Source organism: Protopterus annectens, chromosome 17.part0, assembly GCF_019279795.1.
Source record: "Protopterus annectens isolate FY-2018-M chromosome 17.part0, PAN1.0, whole genome shotgun sequence".
In the NCBI taxonomy this organism is placed as follows: domain Eukaryota; kingdom Metazoa; phylum Chordata; order Ceratodontiformes; family Protopteridae; genus Protopterus; species Protopterus annectens.
Genome location: NC_056751.1, coordinates 416,463,916 through 416,487,307, shown reverse-complemented (window position 1 = coordinate 416,487,307; position 23,392 = coordinate 416,463,916). Strand labels below are relative to the sequence as shown.

The following is a 23,392-nucleotide window of genomic DNA, read 5'->3' as shown; positions in this document are numbered from 1 at the left end:
AGTGGGCCTTAAAAAGGTGCTTGTGAGTGTCAGGGACCCTATAATATCTGTCCGGCTTGACAGGAGCAGGAGGAAGAGAATCAGGGTTGGCACTGGAGTCAGAGAAAACATCATCCAAAACATCCATAACTGGTGGAATAGCCAAAGGTCTGTGCTGGGGAAGCTTGAGGAAAGTACGAAGCCTTTTCCTGGAGTCAGAGAATTCCTGACCCTGCCATTGAAAATGTTCCCTCATGGAATGCAGGACTTCACCAAATGAGAAATCCTCTGGAGGGGAGGCAGAGGGAATTGATTCCTCAGCATCAGAGTCCTCGTAGGCCTGGAAGGGTTCTTCTTGGGTATCAGAATGCTCAGAATCCCCAGAGGCTTCATCAGAAGAGAGGTCGTCCGCCTGCTCAGTTCTAGTCCTTTTCTCTGCAGGTGGCTGAGACCCCCTGATAAGGGAAATAAGATCTGCAGCCAGAGACAGATCTGTTTTTATCAGATGAAGGGGCCTGGGCAGGTTTAGGATGGGCCTTGGCCTGACTGGCGGCCTTAGCACGTGCAAAGGCCTTGATGGACATGGATACAGGAGGCCTAGCAGCCCCACGTGCAGGCGTAACCTTGTCCACAGAAATGGTGTCGGGTAGATCCAGAACTTCGGTTTCCGGAGGAAAATCAACAACCGGTACCGGAGAGATCTCCGAGACCGAAGGTCATGTTAATGCTGTGTCGTCGGCCTGGAGCGGTTGATTTACCACTTCCGAAGGGACCGGGGCACTAGCAGAGGGTTTAGGAGTAGCATCGGTGGTGGACGCGGGCCGAGGATGTCGGTCCCGGTCCTTGTGTTTTTTTAGCAGATTGGGTTGTCGGTAGATCCGACGGCATGATATATGCAAAGGATTCACCGAAAAAGTCTTCTGCGAATTCTGCCCGGAGCCTGAGAGTGCACTTATTAAAGCAAGCACAGGCAGCACAGGCCGAGACGTCGTGGTCTGGGCCCAGGCAAAGAAGGCAGAGAGAATGGAAGTCCTTATGAGGTATTTGTTTACCACAAGACAAACAATTATTAACTTTCTCAATTTGTTCTGACATCGGCTGAGGCAAGAATAAATGTTCCCCAACGGGGTGCTTAGCTTTTAGATGACTTCGGTACTGAAAACACAGGAGCTGACCGACCGGCACTTGCGAACTGCTTCTGCTTCGGGCACCGCGCGACTGAAAAAGATGGCGTCGGCCGATGCCTTTATACTCCAGTCGTTGTGATGTCGGAGAGGAGGCGACCCAGCCGACGCCGGACCCAGACTTTGGAATTCGGCCGACCGAGGGCTGCCTGAGGCAGGACAACCCCGTATGTTATGACTGCAGTTGCATTCTTGAAGGACATCGAGACCTTCAACAAACCAAAATAATAGAATAGACCTGGGTGATCTGCAAGTATTTTATCTGAAGAAGCTTTATCATTAAGACAAAAGCGCTCAAATCGTTTGGAAAATCTTGAGTTTGATGTGGTCAAATTATTTACTTCATGGTCAGAGTCTCTGCAATTTCAAGCACTCTATTCCATTATTTTAATCTGAAGCCAAACAGGAAGAGACACAAAGGCGAAGAGAAAGAGAAACATGAATGGGAAGAGACAAGTCAGATAGCACCTGGTTTATCCGGAAAGGAAGACTTCTGAGCCCCTGAAGTCAGCCCGTTTGCCACTCTTTTTGCCCTTAGTATGAGGGCAAGATTGCCTGTGAACAAAGGCAGGCTTATTGGGGTAGTTGCTTTAAAATTTAGGAACAGGAGAGACAAACACGTCTTGAGTTCCTGTAATGCCTTGCCCTTATCCTTAAGGGACTTAAACAAACCAGAAGAAGCTTCCCCAAGCAAGTGTTTATTATCAAGAGGGGTATCCATCAATTTAGTCTTGATATCATCAGGCAATGCTTGAAGTTGAAGTCAAGAATCACTGAACCTCATCACTCAACCAAAACCAGCAGCCCTAGAAGAGGCATCTGCTGCATCATAACTACACTTGATGGAATGATGCATCACCTGAAAGGAAGTCCCCAACAGGGAAAGAACAGACGTTTTACCATAAGAGTCTGGGAGATCAGAAATAACCTGACAAGCCTGAGAAAGGCCAGCCAACACATACCTGGACATATGGGTTTGATCATTAATAGCCCTAAAAGTCAAGGTAGCCGAGGTGTAAACCTTCTTATCTAGCCTTTCCATGGTTCCACTATCTTTATCAGAAGGCAGTAACTTGGGTAAAAGACGAAAATAAGAGGACTTGTCACAGGCTGCAGACATTACAGAGGGGTCAGCAGCAAGATATTTATACAAAAAGTTACAGTCCTCAGAAACCCTATAAAACCTAACAGGCTTCTTGGGAGCAGGGGACAGAGAATCAGGAGCTTCAGAGGCACTGAAAAAGGCATCCAACAAAGCAGCCAAAACAGGAGGAATAGCAGAAGGTTTCAGAGATTCCATCTGCAGCAACTCATAGTACCTCTTTATGGCTTTCAGAGACCTGAGCACAATCCCATTTAAAAAATTCCATCATCCTGGAGACTGTGTCTCAAAAAAAATTCTTCAAAGAGAGTATCAGGACTGTTAGATTCCTCTTCCTCTTACCCACAGTCCAAAGCAGTAGGAATGTGAAAAGAGTAAGAAGGGGATTCCTCATCAGAATCCAACTCCTACTCAGAGAAATCCTGTTCCCTGGGCCTTTTAAGGGGAGTAGAGGACCAATGGCGGGGCTGGAACAGAAACCCCCTGAGGAAGTTTTAATGCCATCAAAGCATTAAACAAACCCTGAGTGAAGGCCTGCCACTCACTCTGTGGATCCCTATTAGCAGGAGATACAGGTTTAGAGTTTTTATTTCTTTAATAGGGCATCTGCCCTGTAAAACTTACAAGGCTCTGACTCAGGACAGCATTCAATAACAGAAGTTGGGACTTCTTAACTAAAATCTGAGGAACATCCCTAGGTCCCTTGGAAATAATCAATCATGGTTCCCCCTGAACATCTGAAACAAACATCTGCAAAGCCTCATCGGAAGTGCTGAAAGCCAGATCCCAGGCTGCCTCCAACCCGGTCATGGCAGACGAATCAGACAACAAAGCTAGGCAGACCTTGGGGCTCTTACTGACCTTGGGAAAAATGTCCAGCAGAGACTGGACAGCAGAAAATTCCAGTCTTGGTTTCTTAACCTTCTTCTTCCCTAATGGCCATCTCTCGGAGGGGGGGGGGTTCCTTCCATGTTACCCTTAGCGAGAAACTTAAGTTGCTGATTCTCCAGATACAAAGCAAGAAAAGAAAGCCTACTTTGCAGAGTGTTTGGGTGTGAAAGCCTGACAGATACAGCAGGTTGTATGGTCATGAGAGGCACCTAGGTAAATTAAACACTGTTCATTGTAGTCTTTATGAGGAAACTGTCTCCCGTACTGGGATTTACCCTTCCTGGATAACATTAACCCCCAAAAGCCACAAAAAGTCAAGAAAAAAGAAACCCCAACAGGGCACTAATCTGCAACAGCTTGGAGACCAGCAAACAGGACAGAGGCATTGAGACCGACAATCGTGAGGTGTGTGCAGATGGGCTGCAAGGACACAGAAATTCAGACTGATGATTGAGAGATGTGTTTGGACTGGTAACAGAGTTCTGAGGATGGTATGTCCAGATGTCAACTTTATGCCCTACACTATGCAAGGAGCATACGTGTGATGAACAGCATACCTTAAAGCAACAGTAGGCTTTTGTATACTGGCTGGACAACTGGCTGTCCGAGGCAGGGAATTCCAGAGGTTATAAATACTACAACAAGTGAATGGAAGGACATCTGTGTAGCCATTCCCAATTACCCCCATAGCCTATCAGGCAGCATGTATGGGGTGCAGCCTCCCTGTAACCTGTCAAAGGAAACAGCTGCAAGAAATAGTGGTGGCTCTTGGGTTTACTATGCTCCCAAAGACATCACTGCCAGTCTGGAAAACTGGTGACCCCAGCCTGGAGGGGATGAGTGGCATAACATTAGGAGAGGACATATGTAGGGGGAGCCACATCACAGCAGCAGACCACTGAACTGCAAAAACAAAGCTTTGGAGGGTCTAAATCTCTAAGCACAGCGCACTCTCTGAGGAAGTTCCCAACAGTTGTAAAACAGGGCATACCATGACCACACTGAGAATTTGCTAGCCCTGTAAGCTGGGACAAACTAAAAAGAACTGTCCTGTCCAAAACACAGCAATTAGAGGAAGGCAGGGAGTGCAAAAGCCAGGTCAGTGGACTGATCCTCACAGACAAGACAGAAGGCATGATCTGGTAAAGTGAAAAGCCTCTACTTAATTTGCATGGGAGCTTCCAATTTTGGGCGGATATCTCAGCCAGAAGAGGAGCAAAAGTGTAGTAATGAAGACTTTCAGCAGTTCTGATGTCTTACTTCTTTAAAAGGTCAGTCATCACATCCAATGAGAGAGGCCAAATATTTCTACCTCAATAAAAAGGGGGATCCTGCCTGTATAGCCTGAGCTTGACCTCCAGAAAGGGTGTGGCAATGTCTGCCCTCTGTATCCTAAGTCCTTTGATAGTGTTCCGTTAAAACTATGGAACTGTGTTGGACCCTCCTGTCAAAATGCTGAGCATTTTTCACACAGAGAGATGACATTACAAACTGTGTTCTTATCCCAAGCAGAAGAAAGAATGCAGGCATAGTTTTTGGTTCGTCTGTGGCCTCATCACAGAGATCCTCTCTCAGGGTGAAGAAAAAATGAAATCATTAGTCTTGGCTTGACATGAGGCCTCAAACAGACTGAGCATCCACTATGGCATGAGGCAGGTGTGAGATCCTAAAGCAGAAAGGAGCAGGTGAGCCGAGGAACAGAGGTGCATATTTTTTATGTGGACACGACATCATTATCTGCACTGGCTGAAAAAGACATGTGGGTGCATCCATAAACACAAGCATCAGGCAGCACACTGAAACAAAATAAGAAACTCAAAAATCACTTACGCATAACAAACTTGCTGGTTTTACCAGTGTACAAGGATACTGCCCTGTACTACAGCCCAGGTGACGAGAGAAAAATTAGTGGCACCAGCTGAATTTGGGAGGAGGACTAGTAATTACAGGTGTGGGGGTAGCCACATTCTTTGATTTCCTGTCCTTGCCTATTTAAGTGGTACAGTGTGAAATATTTTCTGCTTAAAAACCTCAGCTTTGGCCGGCTAAGAACTTGCTGTATTCAACTGGACGTATAAGAGAATTTAAGTACCTTTATCTGCACTTTTTTTCAAAAAAATACAGTATTTAAATTGATTTTAACTGTGTTGCAGGAATATTAACTGAACTGGAAGTTTTGACTGCTCTTCAGTTAGTCCCACCCGCCGTCCCTGTTTTTGGTTTGGTGTTAATCTTAGTGGCCTTGCAACTGCCCGCCCCTCTTGTAAATTTGTGTTTGGATACTCCTTCTGGGCCCATCTCATTTGCTCACTCAACTGAGTGCAGTGAGATCATATTCTGATTTCAGGCACTCCTACTGTGTACAAAGAGAGCATCTGGGAAACAAAAAAAAAATTTAAGCTCGTTTCCTGCCTTTCCTGTTAAGTGGTATAGACTATTTGTAGGCTTCTGAGCCCCCAAGCCCTTCTGTGTTGGAGGGAAGCCTTCTAGCTTAGTTTTTTTTCTTATAACTAGCCAGTTTTCTAGTTTCAGCACTCAAATCTGTTTCTTTGATCTCAGCACTTGTTCAGAAAAAAAAAAAATTTCATCTGCTTTTACTGTACTTGTATTTCTACCTACTTTATTTTACTTTTGCATCATCTTAAAAGTACTCAGTTGCATTTATTACTGCTTGGTGTAACTCATTCTAAGCCTTTTGGTTTAAACACTTGGGCTTCGGACCAGTTGTTTTGCACTGAGAGGGTTTGTGGTCTGCACTGTAGTGGCAGAACAGGTAGCTTATATCCTTCTAGGTTGGGAACTGCTGATTGAGGGATCAGTGTCTGTTATTCTAAAAGTGTATTAATTCTGGTTTAAGCACTTGGGCTTTCAGGCCAGTTATTTTACATTAAGAGGGTTCGTGGTCTGCACTCTTGTGGGTGGAGAGGCTGGACTCTGCCCTTCTGAGCTGGGAATTTCTGGTTAAAGGCTTATAGTGCATGCATATCTGAACTGCTTCTTACTGAAGTTGGTGCGCCTTGTTTGCTGTGGCATAGACTGGATTCGGGCCTGCTGGATCTAGCTTTGTTTGTGTAACTTGAGCACTAATCCAGGCATTCTCTAAAGTATTCAATTGTATTTATTACTGCTTGGTAGTAACTTGATTAAAGTGTAGCTATCATTCTAAGTCTTTTGGATTAAGCACTTGGGCTTCAGACCAGTTGTTTTACATTAGGAAGGATTGTGGCATGCACTGTGGTGGCAGGACAGGTAGCTTTCATCCTTCTAAGTTGGGAACTGCTGATTGAGAGCCCAGTGTCTGTTATTCTTAAAGTGTATTAGTACTGGTTTAAGCACTTGGGCTTCAGGCCAGTTATTTTACATTAAGAAGGTTCGTGGTCTGCACTCTTGTGGGAGAAGAGGCTGAACTCTACCCTTCTGAGCTGGGAATTTCTGGTTAAAGGTTTATAGTGCCTGAATATTTGAACTGCATCTTACTGAAATTGGTACACCTTGTTTGCTGTAGCATAGACTAGATCCAGGCCTGCTGAATCTAGCTTTGTTTATATTCTTGTTGTATGTTTGCTTTTTATTTCCCTGGAACGCTAATTCCACCTAATACACGGCTTCTCAGCGCTTCTGTGGATCACTAGTGATATCTGCATTGCTTACTGTACTTATTTCCTTGTTTCACTTGAAAGAAAGTTACTGTTTGTCGTTTTTGCATTTAAGTTACCTGTAACACAATGCACTTAAGTTACCTGGCACTTGCTCACTAAAGCAATTATATAAGTCAGCACTAAAAATTAAAAGCACTACACCCTCACTCCCCACTGGCCCTTGTTTTCAATTATTAAGGAATTCCCAATATTATTCTAGCATGTCCAAAGGTCAGTTGTCAATCTCCTCTCCAGTCCAGCTGGTGAATCTGGGAATCTTGAGGCAATGTTACAACTGCCTCATGTACACAGACAACCCTCTCCTCCTCCCAGCAAATTCCAACACATGTGAGAGATGCAACCATATAGCCAAACTGGAGGCTAAGCTCTCTCAACTCAGTACTGGCATAACCGGTCAGGAGGAGAAGGAAACCACACTCACTACAATTCCAGTCTCACATAGACCCACCACGACAGCGAACCAAACACATAATCAAACAAAAACATACTCGGAGGCTCTAAATAAAGATCTGCCTAAGCAGCAGAGACCTCCAAAGCAGACACCCAAGCAACCGCTACCCCAAAACAAAACACGTGCAACACATATCTCACAAAGCCAGTGTGCCGAACAGTCACAGCCCTTAAGACTAAACAACACGCCTGATACACTTGTAATAGGTGACTCTATTGTCAGGCACACTGACGTCCAGCTCACCAGGCTGAACAAGGAGAGGGTCACAGTGAGCAGCCTGTCGGGCGCTAGGATCCACCACATAACACAAGCACTCAGGTCACTCCAAGGAAAGTACAAATATGACTCAGTCATTGTCCATGCTGGTGTGAATGACCTGAGATGTACCTCCCTGGACTACATGAAAAGAGACATAAAGGAGCTCTCTGAGCATGTAGCCCAGGCCGGTATGACCCTGACCTTGAGTAGCATCTTACCCTCACCAAGAATGATGCCACAATATGAAGACAAGATGATCAATTTCAACAACTGGCTTAAGTACTGGTGTCATTCAAAGGGGATCCAATGCCTATCAGCTTGGGATGATATGCTTGACAAGCCACGATGCTTCGCTAGGGACGGCTTGCACCTGTCACCCCTGGGCTTTCGGATATTGGCAAAGGCTCTTGCTACCCCCATAGTGCCTTTTTTAGGCAAGGCTCAAAAGACAAACCCACCTCCGTAGGTAACACAACGGATAAGAAACTAAGAGTAATGCTACTCAATGCCAGAAGTCTAAACCTCAAGATGCACACACTCGAAACTCTCCTTAGCATGGAGAACATCGATATCTGTGCAGTAACAGAAACCTGGTTCAGGGTTCCCGAGAGCACCCCAGCACTACCAGGTTATACCTCATACCATGCTTTTCGGCCCCAAAACTTGGACCGAACCACAAAAGGAGGGGGAGTATCGATATTCATCAAAGATACCCACACCTCCAGGTTGGTGGCAAAGCACCAGAGACTATCCATGTGCAACTAACAGTGGGTAAAACTGCCTTCCAGTTTATAGCCTGCTACAGACCACCCTCCCAAACCCAGGAACCCCACTCGGCCTTCCTGAGAACATTGGAAAATATGAAGGTCTCTCCAAACACCATTATATTGGGCGACTTCAACTACCCAAACATAGACTGGGAGCATTACTCTAGCTCCAACACCCTAGCCCAAAGGTTCCTAGAATTTATAAACTCAAATGCTATGGAACAACTTGTTACCACTCCCAAAAGAGGGGAAAACATACTGGACCTGATCATCACCAACATGGGGACTCTATGCTCCAGACCAGAAGTGTATCCCTCACTGGTAAGATCAGACCATAAACTAATCTCACTGGATATTCACATCCCGACCCCACCCCCAGAAAACCACAGTGAAAAACTTCTCTAAAGCAAATTTCATACTCCTCAAAACCGAGGTGGAATCCTTCAAAGCTCCCGGGCCTGTGGAAAATATGGCCCAGACCGCAGAATCCTTTATAAACGCATTCTATGAACACCTTCAGGAATGCATGGATCATGCAATCCCAAATAAAACCAAGACCCAATCCTCCAAAGGCAGACATCCTGTCTGGTGGACCCCAGCCATAAACAAACTATACAATAGAAGGAGGAAGCTACTAAATGATAGAGCAAAATCCCAAAAAGGGAAGGCATCACTGATCAGTATTAGCAATAAACTACGGGCACTCATAAAATCGTCCAAGGCCAGCTTCGAGAGAAAGATTGCACAGGACACTAAGGATAATCACAAGGCTTTCTTTAGTTATGTTAGGAACCTGGGTGGTAATTCCCAGATATGCTCAGAATTAGTCCAAAATGACAAAAAATACACTGAACCCACAGACAATGCCAACATCCTAGCTGACAGGTTCAGCGCAAACCCCCCCCCCTCACCAAAAGGGCAAATATCTATCCCAGCAGAGTGCTGCCCCCCCTGACGTCTCAGATGCTCAGGTAAGAGCCGCCCTCTCCAAAGCAAAAAACACAGCATCAATGGGACCAGACGGTGTCCCGGGCTGCGTCCTACATGAACTCCAAGAAGAGCTAAACCCAAACATAAAACTACTTTTCAATCTCAGCCTTACTACAGGATATGTGCCTAAAGAGTGGCGTACAGCAACAGTGGTCCCCTCTCCATAAAGGTGGTGACTCAACGGATCCTGGAAACTATCGCCCCATAAGCCTGACTAGCTTGGTCTGCAAAGCTATGGAAAGGATCATCATGGACCTCATAAATAAAGATATTGGGGACCTACAGACACTGGATGCTACCCAGTTTGGCTTTGTTAAGGGCAGATCCTGCCTCTTCAACCTGGTTGATTTCTTTGAAACAGTCACCAAGGTGATGGACGAGGGGGAGGTGGGCCACACAGCCTACCTGGACCTCACAAAAGCCTTCGATACAAATACCCCACTCGGGCATTATAGATAAGCTCACCAGCTTAAATATAAACCCTTATGTCACTAGATGGATTGCAAACTGGCTCAAGGACAGAACCCACATGGTTAGAATTGCTGGAGCCATGTCAGAGTCCAAACCAGTTACAAGTGGTGTCCCACAAGGCTCAGTCCTGGGACTTCTCTTGTTCAGTATATATTTCTTGGAGGTACAGGCCAACACGGAAGGACTGTGGCTGACCAAGTTCGCAGATGACTTCAAACTGGCCGCCATAATCGACTCTCCAGCCGACACAAGCATCCTCCAAAAGGGCCTCATAGAAACAGACAACTGGTGCCAGAGCCATGGCCTCAAGCTAAATGCCAAAAAGTGTACAGTCATCCCCTTTGGCAAAAAGCCGTATAAGAACCAAAATTGCCCCATGGCTTACAAAACATACTAGGCAAAAGATCCTCCTCAGAAATAAGATTTGGGCCAAATGGAGAGTCTCCAAAAGTCCATCTGATCACCTTTACTTTAAACAATTAAGAAATGCTACTGAGAAAGACATTCTCAGAGACAAAAAAAAGATTACTACCTTAACCATCAACAAACCCACCAACTAAAGCCACAAAAATTCTGGACAGGCATTAACAAACTTCTTAAACCAGGCCACTCTAAATCTCTTACCCCTTCAGGATTTAACCCTAGTAACTCTAACATGATACTTGATGCTTTTAATAACTATTTTACAGAAGCCATTCTAACCCTAGCTAATACTTTACCACCCATCACCACAACACCATTACATTCCAATAATACTGTAACTCCAACCTTTGATATTCAACCTGTACCCACATCCCTCATTTGCAACCTCTTTCAAAAACTTAAACCATGCTCCCCTTCTGCTGACTGTCTTCCAGCAGAATTCCTGCAAATTGCAGCTAAAGAAATCGCCTATCCCATCTCCATCCTTATAAACAGAACAATTTTAGAAAGCAAAATCCCTTCCATATGGAAAGTATCTCACATCATCCCTCTACACAAAGGTGGATCATCTACCGAGCTCTCCAACTTTCGGCCTATCGCCTTACTCTCTCCAATAGCTAAAATAATGGAAAAGTGCATACATAAACAACTACTTGCCCACCTTCTCCATAACAATTTACTTGCAGACTGCCAGCATGGTTTTAGACCATTTCATAGCACAACAACTGCCCTGCTATCATTTTCTGACTCCATAAACAAAAATTGTAATAATAATACTTTCTCCTCTGCACTGTTTATTGACCTCTCAAAAGCCTTCGATATGGTCAACCATAACTTGCTTATTGACATACTAAAAGCCCAATCACTCGATACACAAGCACTACATTGGTTTAAATCCTACCTTGAAAACAGAAAACAAGCAGTACTTTGGGACAATACTCTTTCTTCTTCCCTCCCTGTGAACACTGGAGTACCACAAGGCTCTATATTAGGACCCCTTCTCTTTTCATTGTTTATTAATGATCTACATACCAAAATTCCTCAAGCCACCTGCATACAATATGCAGATGACTCGACTTTAATTTATTCAGCCAAGTCCATAACCTCTCTCCAGTCCCACACTCAAACAGTATTTAGCAGTGTTGAAAATTGGTTTATGCAACACTGTCTCCTTTTAAACCCCAAAAAAAACAAAATTACTGCTCTTTGCTCCTACTCATAGGTCACCTCATCCACACTTCACAGTCACCTCTAGCAATGGAACTAACATATCCCCTGACACTACAACCCGTCTACTGGGAGTAACAATTGATAACAACCTTAGCTATGATGACCATATTAATGCTACTATAAAGTCTGTCAACAAAAAACTAGGCACCCTTTAAAGAATCAAACCCTTCCTTACCCCTTCAGCCAGAATCACTATTGCCCACACTCACCTAATCTCTACCCTTTTCTATGCTTCTGCAATATATACCAACCTATCTAGAAACAACCTCGCCAAACTTTCTACTAGTTACAATAGCATAACCAGATTTGCCACTGGCACCCCTTTCAGAACTCACCACTGTCATAACCTCAAACAACTGGGATGGTTAGAACTGCAGAACCTACTACTTTGTCAACAACTTGTTATCACCCAAAAGATCCTTTATCACCCTAATAATACCCCAATCCTTACTAAGCTGATTACCCCCTACAAAAATCTTGCAACTCTACGTTCAGCTAACAAAATTCTAGTCTCCACTATTAAATCTAAAAACAAACCTGGGGACTCACTTTTCGCCAACACAGTAGGAAAAAGCTGGAACCAGCTTCCTAGTGAACTTTCAGCTCTTGCTTCCTCTCATCTCTTTAAAAAGCATCTTAAAGAATATCTTAAAAATTACTGGCTTTGTCCCTGCTCTAACCCAGACTGATATACCCTGACTGTTGTCTCCTTCCCCTTTTTGCTCTCCTTACACTTCTATACTCCACTGTTCTATGTCACATACCTGTAAAAATTTTTTTTTTACAATTCAATATTGTCTTTGCTTTTTTGATTGCTCTCTCTCAAATTTTTGCTCACATTATTTGATCTGTGTGTTAACCTACTAAGTACTCTAAATAACTTATGTCAACCTCAATGTAACAATGTCCTGTAATTTGTTTTGACTATTACTATACATTGTAATCTTTGTCACTACTAATGCTTGGAGCTTTTCTCCCCGGGCCTCTACTGAAAATGGACATATATCCAGTTAGACTAGCCCGGTCAACAAATGTAAAATAAATAAATAAAAACAAAGTGCCCACAAATTACCACATAGGTGGTAATCCATTAAGTACAGAAGAAGTAATTAGGGACCTGGGGACCCAAGTTGATAGCAATCTCTCATTTGACAACCACGTGGCCAAAGTGGTTAGAAAAACATTTTATATAGCCCACCTAATCATGAAGGGATTCACATCTAGATCAGGGGAGGTCATCGTGCCTCTTTACTCATCCCTCATCAGGCCCATAATTGAGTATAATGCCCCTTTTGGGATGTACCTTACCAGACACCTGCAGCAACTAGAAAGACCGCAAAAGTACCTCACCAAGAGGATCAAAGGGCTCAAACAGATGCCATATGCTGCCCGGTTAAAGAAAAAACAGCTCTACTCAGTGGCATACCGCCTGTTCAGAGGAGATCTGTGCCTGACGTATAAAGCCATGTCCAACCCGGAATTAATGGACATGCTGCACCTCAGAAAATCCGAATCCCATCGAGCTACGCGCTCGAGAGACTTGAACCTCAGCGCTGAAATAAATAGGACATGCTGGAGGGACAGATTCATAACCCAGAGGCTCCCTTCACTCTGGAATAAAATCCCAGTCCAGGTTAGGCAGAGTCCCTCATTGACTCTCTTCAAGAGGAATCTTGATGAGTGGATGGGAGCTCGTAGGTTTACCCCGGGTATCACTTCTGTGTCACTGTTAGACAGAGGCACAGTATACTAACCTCGAAAAAGGGCATAGCAAAATAAATTTAAAATGGGTGGCGAAAGCCAAACACATTCTTGCTAGGCTTATAAATGCCCTAGGGCAGACAGCCTAGTATGAACCTATGAACCTATGAATGAGTGATGTGGAACTGCCAGCTCACATCCAACTGTGGAGGAGTGGGGGCATGTGACCAGGGTGCACAGTCCCATAGCAGTCTCCCCAGTAGAGAATGAAAAATACATGGGATTGACATTTCCTGGGGTGGGGGACAGGAAGTCTTGAAGGTCTGTGTCACTTGCATATGTAAGTGACACACACATGTTGACACTTACTGCACATCAAACTCTGGACCATTCCTGGGCATGCACCAAGAGGTTAGAGTTAAACAATGAAACTCCCTGATTGCTAGTTAACTGATGGCCCAACTCAAACTGCTCTTACTTCCAAAAGAAAGGAAAAAGAATGGGCCAGTTAGCTAAGTGGGAACTATATCAGGAGGCAGTGGCAGGGAGAAGACACTGTCAAAAAAGATCAATATAGCAAACCTACAGTATACAGAAAGAAACAAACAAAAAAATAAATAAATGAATTACTTACAGATTCTCGCCAGTGTTAACATAGACCTGGCAAGGAAGAGAGCGGGTTAACTTTGCATTGGCATCAACTGAGGCTGGTTTAGGCTTCTACAAAGAAAAAAAAGTAAGTGTTATAAAAAGGAAGATAGAAACAAAGAAAACACATACAGCAGCAGAAAATTGGAAGCTCCAGGTCTAGTACCCGTTTTTTTCTTTAATAACCATTTCGCTGAAAATAAACATGTCTGCAGATCCACTAACTTAAGCAGTGTGGTAGGAGGACTAGTACAGGCATTATAAAGTTGGTCTTTGTTTAAGAGCCTTACTAATGTTGAAATCACCAAGCTATGAGTAGAACATCAAAAATAAAGGGCATTATCAACACAATGAACTATGACTCACTAGTTTCTGCATTTCAATTCAACTATCAAGGCACACAGATGTACACTAAGGCAATAACTTAACATTACAGCAAACTTTTTGGAGAGACTCTAGCAGTAGATGGAAGGCTAAAGTACATAAGGCAGCTAAAGGACAGATGTGTTTTGATTTTCTTTTATCAGAATATAAATCAGCTGACCTATTAGGACCTCTTCTTACAAATCTAGGTCAGTACAATTTAAAATTTGCTTTTGTTCTAACATTTAGGTACAATGAATGTCCCAAGTGAGTGTAGTCTGTGACAGCACGTAGACTGGAAGGGAAAATGTTCAACACTGACACTACCCAGGTCAACCTTTGTTCACTGAATCAGAGTAACCTCTATCCAAAAACAGTGAGGAAGGCCATAAGGAAAAGTCTCAGCTAGTTGAGTCCTGAGAGACCAACTCCTGAGAATCACAGTTAAAACAATAATGCATGACAATGATTAAAGCAACCAAACAAGTTATTTCTGGAAGAAGCCAAACATTTGGTGGAGTGGACTATGGCAGTGGCATATTCTAATGTCGGTTCACTGCCTAATGCACTCATTAAATGCCATCCTTTCTTTAAACTACAATGAGAGCTATCAACTGGTCTGTCTTCCTGAACATCTACACAAACTTCAGGTAAAACATGAGCTAACAATGCAAATCCCCTCTCCACTGTATTCTTCACCTGAAAAAAATACATGCAGATCAGTTTTAGGGCAATTCTTACAATTTCAGAAAAGAAATGTGTGCCAGTCCTAAACAAGATTCCTGACAAAGACCACACAGTCTGGCCTACAGCTTATGGAATGAAGCTTTGACTTCTTGCAAGCAGACGGGATTGCCACAAACTGGTAGAGATGTGTTAGGAACTTACCATTAATGTAGATGTTCTGAGCAGATCACTGTTGCGGTACTGAGTTTTAAGAATTCCAGCTTGTAGGAATCTTTTTTTTCGTCCCAAATACCAGAGAATTTTATCATCCCCTAGCTGGTGGATGCCCTGTCTACCCAAAGTCAGGAAATCAGTGGTATAAAGAAGTTGTCATCTGGTGCCTTATTCATATCTTTCTTGCCTCAGGGACCAAGGATCCTTCTGTCCACTAGGAGAAGCACTACCAAACCCTACCGAGAATTCAGAAAGGAGTTAAAAGGGTGAACGGGACTAGGGGAAGGTGATTCGGCATGGTACCCACCCCAAACTTGAGTAAGTAAGGGGTGTAGACAGGGGACAGAGTACTGCAACAATAACCCAACTCAAACATCCACAATGATGGTAAATTCCTAAAATCTGTACCGTACTCAACTTAATTACTGTTGCAGTACCTGAGTCTTGAGAAGACTCCTAAACCTAAGCTAGAAACTTGTGGATGGCAAGAGGTCATGTCCATGGAGATAAGGCTCTGCAGTATAGCAGAAGCAAAATAAGCTCTAGAAATAGCAACAAGTACAATGTTTTGCAACAGTATGAATAGAGGGCCAAGTAGCTGCTTACAGAACAGACTGTTGTGGCCCATTTTAGGAAAGATGTAGCTTGCTGCCTTTGCCCTGTCAGAACAGGTCTGTATGGTGTTAGTAATCTGTTTGCCTTGATGAGAATAAAAAAGGGGCAATTCAAGTGGCTACCCATTATGAAATGGTCTGCTTTCCCCACAGATCTACCTTCCTTGTTCTCTGCAAATGAGAGCAGAAGTTCATCTGCCCTGTTAGGGAATTTGGTCCCATATAGGTAGAATCTCAGCTGGTTATGGACATCAAGGGAACAGAGAATATTTTCCTCCTTGTTCTGGGCATTTGAGTAGAAGACAGAGAGGTAAATGGTCTGGTTGAGAGAAAGCTCTGATACAAGCTTCAGCATAAAAATACGATAATACGATTAGTTCTAAGGGTGACTGGTATTGTGTAAGATCATAAAAGGATCCTTGCACATGACAGCTTGTAATTCAGAGAGACACTTGGTGGAAATTAGGGTGAGCACAGGAGTGATTTCCCAGGTAAACATCTTAATGTATGCAGTGGTAGCTAGCTCAAAGGGAGGCCGAGTGAGCTCTTCTAAGACATGACAGACTGGGGTGAATGACAGACCCTTTGTTCTGGGTAAGAAAGTCCATAAACAGTGATAAGGTTCTGGTTCCCCAAGTGAGTGGAAAGCGGGAGGGAGAATCATTGTTGTCTGGACTAGTGTGTTGTGATGTTAATTGAATAGCCTTTTCTCTATTACTTTAGATGCATGAAAGCTAGCAGCCTGTTAGTGCCAAACACTGTTTGCATTCCTGTAGCAAGACAAGCTTTTTTCCTACTTTTTTGCTATTCTATATTTTTTTCATATGATGCTGGAGGAAATGTGACATGAACATTTGTTAGAGGGATATGGTAGGATTTTATAGAAATGCCTGAGGGGAATAAACGTTGCCTAGGGGTCATTTTTCTGTTCTAAGAGCCACTACCAAGATTGTGTCCTGAGCATAGTAGGTGTTTGTCACCCATGGATTAGGCTCCAGCCCAGGAAATGTCTCTGGATATTTGTATCGGGAGAGGTCACTCAGCATAACTATTAAGGAATATATCACAAGGGAGTTGGACGTGTTACTGTAAGAACAAAGGAGAGTTTCAAATTTCTATCATGGAACATAGGGTGAAGCAATCAACCCATTAGATGCACTAGAATCCAGCAAAGGTTGAAGATGGCTGGAGCCCATTTAGTTTGCTTGTAGTAAACCAAATTAAAGGTGAGAGAAATTAATAAATTCCAGTAAAATGAATACAGCACTTTCTTTGCTGATGACAAAAGGGGTCCTGCTACTATTCCATAAATCATTGGATATTTAAACATGGGAAGTTAGGACCAGTGGGAAGGGTAGATGGTTAATTTTGGTAGAGTTAATAAATAAGGTGGACTGGATGACATAGTATTTATGCCCCAAATCAGGATAGGATAAAATGTTTTCAAGACTTTTTAGAATACTGGCAGGAGAGGTTTGTACCATATCAATTTAGTCGACTAGCAGGGGATTTCAACTCGGCGCTGCAGGCAGCTATATGGGTAAGCAAAACAATCACAGGAAGTCCCAATCAGTTATTAAAGAGTGGATAGGGAAATATGCATGGGTTGATATCTGGCGGGAATACCACTCAGATTTGGTGACTGCCATATTTTCTGGGAATTTAAGGATACAAGGAAGCAGGACTGATCTTAATATTTATACCTGCATACTTTAGAAACAGTGTTCATAGATTAACTACATATGAGCTATTACTATATGATCATGCCCCAATCTCATTGATAATAAATGTGGAGGACTACACCCTTAGATGAACACAGTGGGGATGGGCCTACTTTATATGGCAGAGGAGTGAAGGTAATGTAGGTTACAGGAACTAGTGACTGATGAGTTAATCAGGAATGTTGTACAGGGAATACCTCCCCAAGTAGATCTGGTGGGAAGGGGGATTATTATGGAGGTGGATGGTTTGAGAAGTAGTAGTACAAGAAGAAAACAAAGTGCAATTATTGACTTAAAATGTAAAGAGCTGTTGGAGTTTCAGAGGAAGTTAGTAGAGACAGGTAATGATCTACACTGGATGGAAATGAGGTTGGCCACAAAACTTAAAATCCTTGAAATTTCAAAAGCGGAAACAGAATTTATGAGGAGGGGGCACTTTTGGTGGTTAAATAGGGAATGCAATCCTAAAAGTACAGCTTTTTTTTACTCAAGGATGTTCCAGGGTTAATCTGTCACAAGTTACCAACTACAAATAGGAGGCTGTTACACAGGGATGAGGAGATTAGAGAGGCGTTTAAAGGATTTACATGCTGCACTGATATGTAAAAGTAATTTGCCATGGACCTTCTGGGCTGCAGAATTGAAGCCATTATCTATCTAAGGATGGAGCTGAGAGGTCAGACACACATATTGCCTTGATGAGGTGGTATGGGCCAACTGCCAGTATCAATTCAAATTAGGCACCAGGTAAAAAAAGAATTCTCTACCGAGGTTTATAAATGGGGAGGGGAATCTCTTTTAGAATTGCTTACTAACTTGTGCAATTCGCCATGTGTTTTAAATGGTTTGGGCAATGGACATAATTTGTCAACAATTACAGTCATTCCTAAAATTACAGAGGGAATTCTATAGTTGGGGAACTTTAAGCCTATAACCCTCATTTACTTTGATTATAAAATAGTTAAGACACTGGCCAAGAGGTTACAGTTGGAATTATCCCACTAAATAAGTAAGGGACAAAATGGATTTAAGGGTAGAGAGATCATTGCTAAATGGTGGGCATTAGGGGGTGTTTCCGGGCAAATATGGGAAACTGGGACCAGCAGCAGGCTTAGTTTTCTTTGATACAGCCAAGGCTTTTGATTCTGCAACTGGGCTTTTTGATTGAAGTTCTTCTTCAACGATTATGCGGAAATAATGTATCAAATGGGCAAAGGTGCTTTATGATAGCCCAGAGTTTAGGGTAGTAGTTAATGGAGGAATCTGCTACAGTGGGGTACCCATCAGGGCTGCCCCCCCTCCCCCCATTGCTATAATTATTTGTTTTGATAATGGAGGAGTTACCAAAAGTGTGAGGAAGATGCTTAGGGAAAAATGGCAACAGAAAGGTATAGTGATTTATTTTTTAATGTTTACTGAAGACTATGTGCTTACAAGCACAGATATAGTGGCTGTTAAGTACAGGATGACATATTTAGATAGTTTGGAGAAGTATCAGGGTTGCAGTGCAACTTTAGGAAGGTGACAATGATTGAGTTGGAGAGAGTGATTTTAAACAGAAATATTGAGAGTATCCCTGCTCTTGCTACTTACAAATATTTAGGGCTGATGGCAGAACGTACATGGCAGGCAACAACTGAGACTAATATTAGGAAATTAAAAGAGAAGATTAATCTGTTTGGACAGGTTTTAGATAATTTTAACACCATACTGGGGAAAATACAGGCAGTGAGAACTATGATATTCCCTCATTTTAGTTATTTAATTAGAAATATATCGATTGCAGTAAACACCCTGCTGTTGTCAAGTTACAGGACAGAATAAATATGTATGTACTAGGGAAGGGCAAACAAGAATTGGGAATCCTAAGCACCTATATCCTTAGATGCTTACGACAGTAGGAGTTGCTGCATTTAGCCACTTATTGAACACCATTAAACTGTCCCATTATCTGCGCTACAGTGAGGAGAGAGGAAAAACCTGGAAAAGAAAGTAGGTCTCCAGAGGACACTATTTTGGCTATACCATAAAGTTAGATAGAATCCCTGTATATGGAATGCATGTTGGTAGGTAGTTTAGGATGGGGTAGAAGTCTTGATGACAATATTTGGGAACATCCATTTACAACACAGTGGGGAAGAATGGGTGAAGTGGCAGTGGACCAGAAAAGGTTTACAGAAGTGTGACCAGATTATACAGGTGTTTGTGGGATCTACTGACAGTGAGCAACAAAACTCAATACCATTTAATATTTTAAAAGCTATATTTGGAATCTCAGGCTACGATGGGCTGATACATGTGAGGATAGTCGCGTCTGGTATAGATGCATAAGCCCAGAAGAGACAAGAGAGATCTTGCAGAGTAGCTCCTTGAGATAAATGAAGAAAGCTGGGGAGAGAAAGAGCAGGCATAATGTATAAAAGACTTGTGGGCACTAGGGCCCAGGCCACACTAAAACTTTTGAAAAGAAGATGGAGAAGTTGTGCTTGACTAACAATGAGTGGGGTAAGCTTTGGGCTGCTCGCCACATACCCAACAGATGGCCTAGATATAAAGATCAACATATGGTTAGTTTATAGTCAGCATCTAACACCTATTAAGTGTGATAAGTGCAGAAGGAATCAGGAGGGGGTCTGCTGGAGATGTGTACAGACATATGCAGAGGTAATCTACATATGTTCTGGGGGTATAACAACATGCACATTTACTGGGAATATGTGGAAGATAAAGGAACACTTTTCATCTTAGAAGTGTCTCATACTTCAAGTTTTGGACACTTGGGATACAAACTACAGGGAGTCAGAGCAGTAAGAAGATCATGACAGCCTGCTGGGTATTGTCTACAGTGATTACATTACCGTACACTAGGACATGGCAGACCAAATGTATTTTGCAGATAGGTGAAATAATTTTGTCACTCCCAGTTGAGTAATATTCCGTACTCCTTCAAGAGTGCATGTTTTGAAGGAACAGTCCCCGCAGAATGGCAACAAGGTCCTTGACCAACCGGAACTTGGAGACTAGAATGACTGTATGTTGGGTGATGGCTACTATCTGTACTACTAATTTAAGTTGCTTTCTCTGAAGTGGAAAATTTTATTATGCTGAGTCTGTAAATAGAGTACATAGTTTGTTCATGTTTTTGTTCAACAGCAAGGAATGCTAACTGATGTTTGTTTCAAATAACTTCCTGATATTTTCTTCTTGTGTGGATGTCACAATGTTAACTTTATTGTTATTTATAATAATAAACAGAATTTATGAAAATGCCATGTGTCCTATGTATCTGAGGAAATCTCTGGCTTAATTGACATTCTGGTTAAGGGTGTGTTTGAAGTAGCTTGAGACAGAGAGGGGAATTTGTCCTGGGCCAGGAAAAGCTTTCTGTGCATCGTGTACAGGTCTGCCCCTAGAAAGGTAACCTGGGTAGTGTTGCATAACTGGGACTTTAGATGTGCAAAGTAAGGTTTATCTTCTGAAAGCAGTTCATTGTGGTTTGCTTGACCCTATAAGGATCTTCCAGTGATGCAGCTTATATCAAGCAGTCATCTGCACAAGAGAAGATGTGGACCCTTTTGGTCCTGCAAAAGACCATAACTAGTGTAAGACATTTGGTGAAAATTCTGGTTGCAGTAAATAAACCAAATGGTATGGCACAGATATGAAAGATGGATCTCCCTTTTCTGAAATGTAGGAACTTTCTGTGTTCCTATGTAATGGAGATGTGAAGGTAGGCATTCTTCAGGTTCAAGGATGCTATCCATATTCCTGGCATAATAAGAGTAGCAGTTTGTGAACAGTATGCACTCTGAACTTTGGTATCACTAGAAATTTTTTTTTTAGTTTGGAGAGGTATAGTATGGGCATTCTTAACCCTTCCTTACTTTCTGGGAACAAGGAAGAGCTTGGAACAGACACCTGTAACTATTGCTCATTGAAGGAACAAGCTACAGTAGAAATGCCTGTATCTGAGAAGGGATTACATGCATCTCCTGCTTTGGGACTGAGGGAAAAACTAAAATGGGGGGAATCCTACAAAGCTGCAGGAAGCAGCTTTTAATTTCTAGTTTAAAGCACCCACTTGTCCTGTGTGATTTGTTTCCTGGCTGAGGTGAAGACAGAAAGACTTCCTGCTAATTTCTGAATTAATTTTTTGTTGGGGTAGGGTGAGATTTGGAGGGAGAGGGTAGAGAGGTGCCTGGAAAAGTTACTGCTACTTCCTGTTGGGTCCTGAGTCCAAAAACCTCCCATGTCTATGTGGGGTGTTAGGCTGCCTCTTATTGTACTTAGTCTTCTTCCCTGTTGGGAGGCTCAGACTTTTCTTGCATGGGGAAAAGACTTACTAGGATATATCTTGGAGGGTGGGAACAGGTAAAGTTATTTGACAGATTCCATACCCTTTCCTTTTCAACCAGCCTCCGAATCGCCTTCTCAGCATGTGGTCCAAAGAGAAACTCCTTTTCCAAGGGTGCATTATGTGTTCTGTCCTTGCATGTCCTGAAGGGGGATGATTCCTCAGTCAGGCATGTCTGTGATTCACAGACCCTGCAGCAGCTGCCGTGCATGACATATGTAAAGCATCATAGCTGCATTGCACAATTCCTGGGATGGCCCTCTTGAGGCTTTTGACTTGAAATCCCTCTGCCTTAGATTTAATATGTTTCTGCACTGACAATGTATTTCACCATGCAGAATGAGCATGTGGAACTGGCAGTTGAGAGCTCTCATGGACAGCGTAGCTGAAGTGCAAGTTTTTAGACCAAAATCAGTCCAAGATTCAACTTTCCCTATCATTTGGGAAGGGATTCTTGGATGCATTACTTGCAGATCTCTTGAAGGACTCCAGAAACATCACAGCTGGGTCTATGATGTTTACGGCTGTCAAGAACACTGCAGGAATTATCTGTCTTCCTGTTGCAAAGATATATCGGACACCACATCATCCAAGACTTCATGGACTGAAGGGAATGCCAAGGATCTAGGCTCCAGCAGTTCAAACTGTCTGCATTTGGTCTTAGCCTGACATAACTCTCTAAACTCCCAACTGGAGAACTCCTTCATTCTGTGATCAGTATTCCCAAAGGATAGGTGAAGGAGGTGAAGCTGAGGAAAAAGTGTCTTCAGAGTCAAAGTCAATGTACTGGTTGGAGAAGAGGTGCTCCATGTAGGCCAGTTCCACCTCATTAAAATCAAAATCATCCCAAGTGAGAGTGGGAAAGCGGAGGGAGGTCACTTTTTTGATTTCCCCGGAGAAGTTCCAGGCACAGGTTCTCTTTTGAGGGAAGACAGCTTACTTTATGAATTCCATGTTAACCTGTACCAATCTGAGAAGGTCCTGTGGCATGACCTAGGCTAAGAAATCCGGCAACCCGTCTTCATAAGCTGAGGAAACACTGGTTGAAGCTTTGATTTGTGTGTCTTGAGTTGGAGTCTGATAGAAGCAAGGTCTCAGGGCACAGATAGCTGCAGCCTCAATCCAGCCCCCCCCCTCCTGCGAGAGCTTTCTTGAGCTCCACTACTGATGTCCTCCGAGGTTACAATGCTCTGTATGCTGAGTTCCCTCTCAGCCTATGATTGAGAATGCACTCAGCATGGGGTTGGTAAGCTTGAATTCAATGGGTGTAACACCTAGTGCTCCCACTAGGTGTCAACAGTGTGGAGAGCCAGAACAGCCTCCCTCCCAAAAGATGCATGAGCCTGCAGTGGCCGCTCTCTCTTATTTTCTCTGTCCAGCTTCTACAAATACTTGAGTCGCTAATCAAACACAGATGATCTGCACCACTGTCAAGGATTTAACCCTCTATGCCAAGTAGTGGGCTTAAATACTACCATTCCTGGTTAGCAAAAAACAACAAAGATAAGCTCTGGTTTTCTATGAATGCTCTGATATGGTAACAACTCATAAAATAGCAGAAAGACAGACAGGAATTTCCCTGTCAAAGGAAATAGCAGGCATCAACTATTAACTCATTCTCTTACTCCACAAAAGGAAAAAAAAAAAAAAAGGTGAAAAAGTTATGTACTCACTGCAAAGTTTCAT

At 43.0% G+C, this 23,392-nt stretch overlaps 1 protein-coding gene across 2 annotated transcripts in view; it reads right to left on the bottom strand.

The window, feature by feature from the left end:
* MED25 (mediator complex subunit 25) overlaps positions 1-23,392 on the bottom strand; it is a 1,733,520-nt gene that overhangs the window by 799,374 nt on the left and 910,754 nt on the right. For both annotated transcript variants that reach the window (XM_044059360.1, XM_044059361.1), the window contains exon 12: positions 13,741-13,826. In XM_044059360.1, coding sequence (XP_043915295.1) covers positions 13,741-13,826 — 86 coding nt within the window. The remainder of the gene's footprint in view (positions 1-13,740; positions 13,827-23,392) is intronic.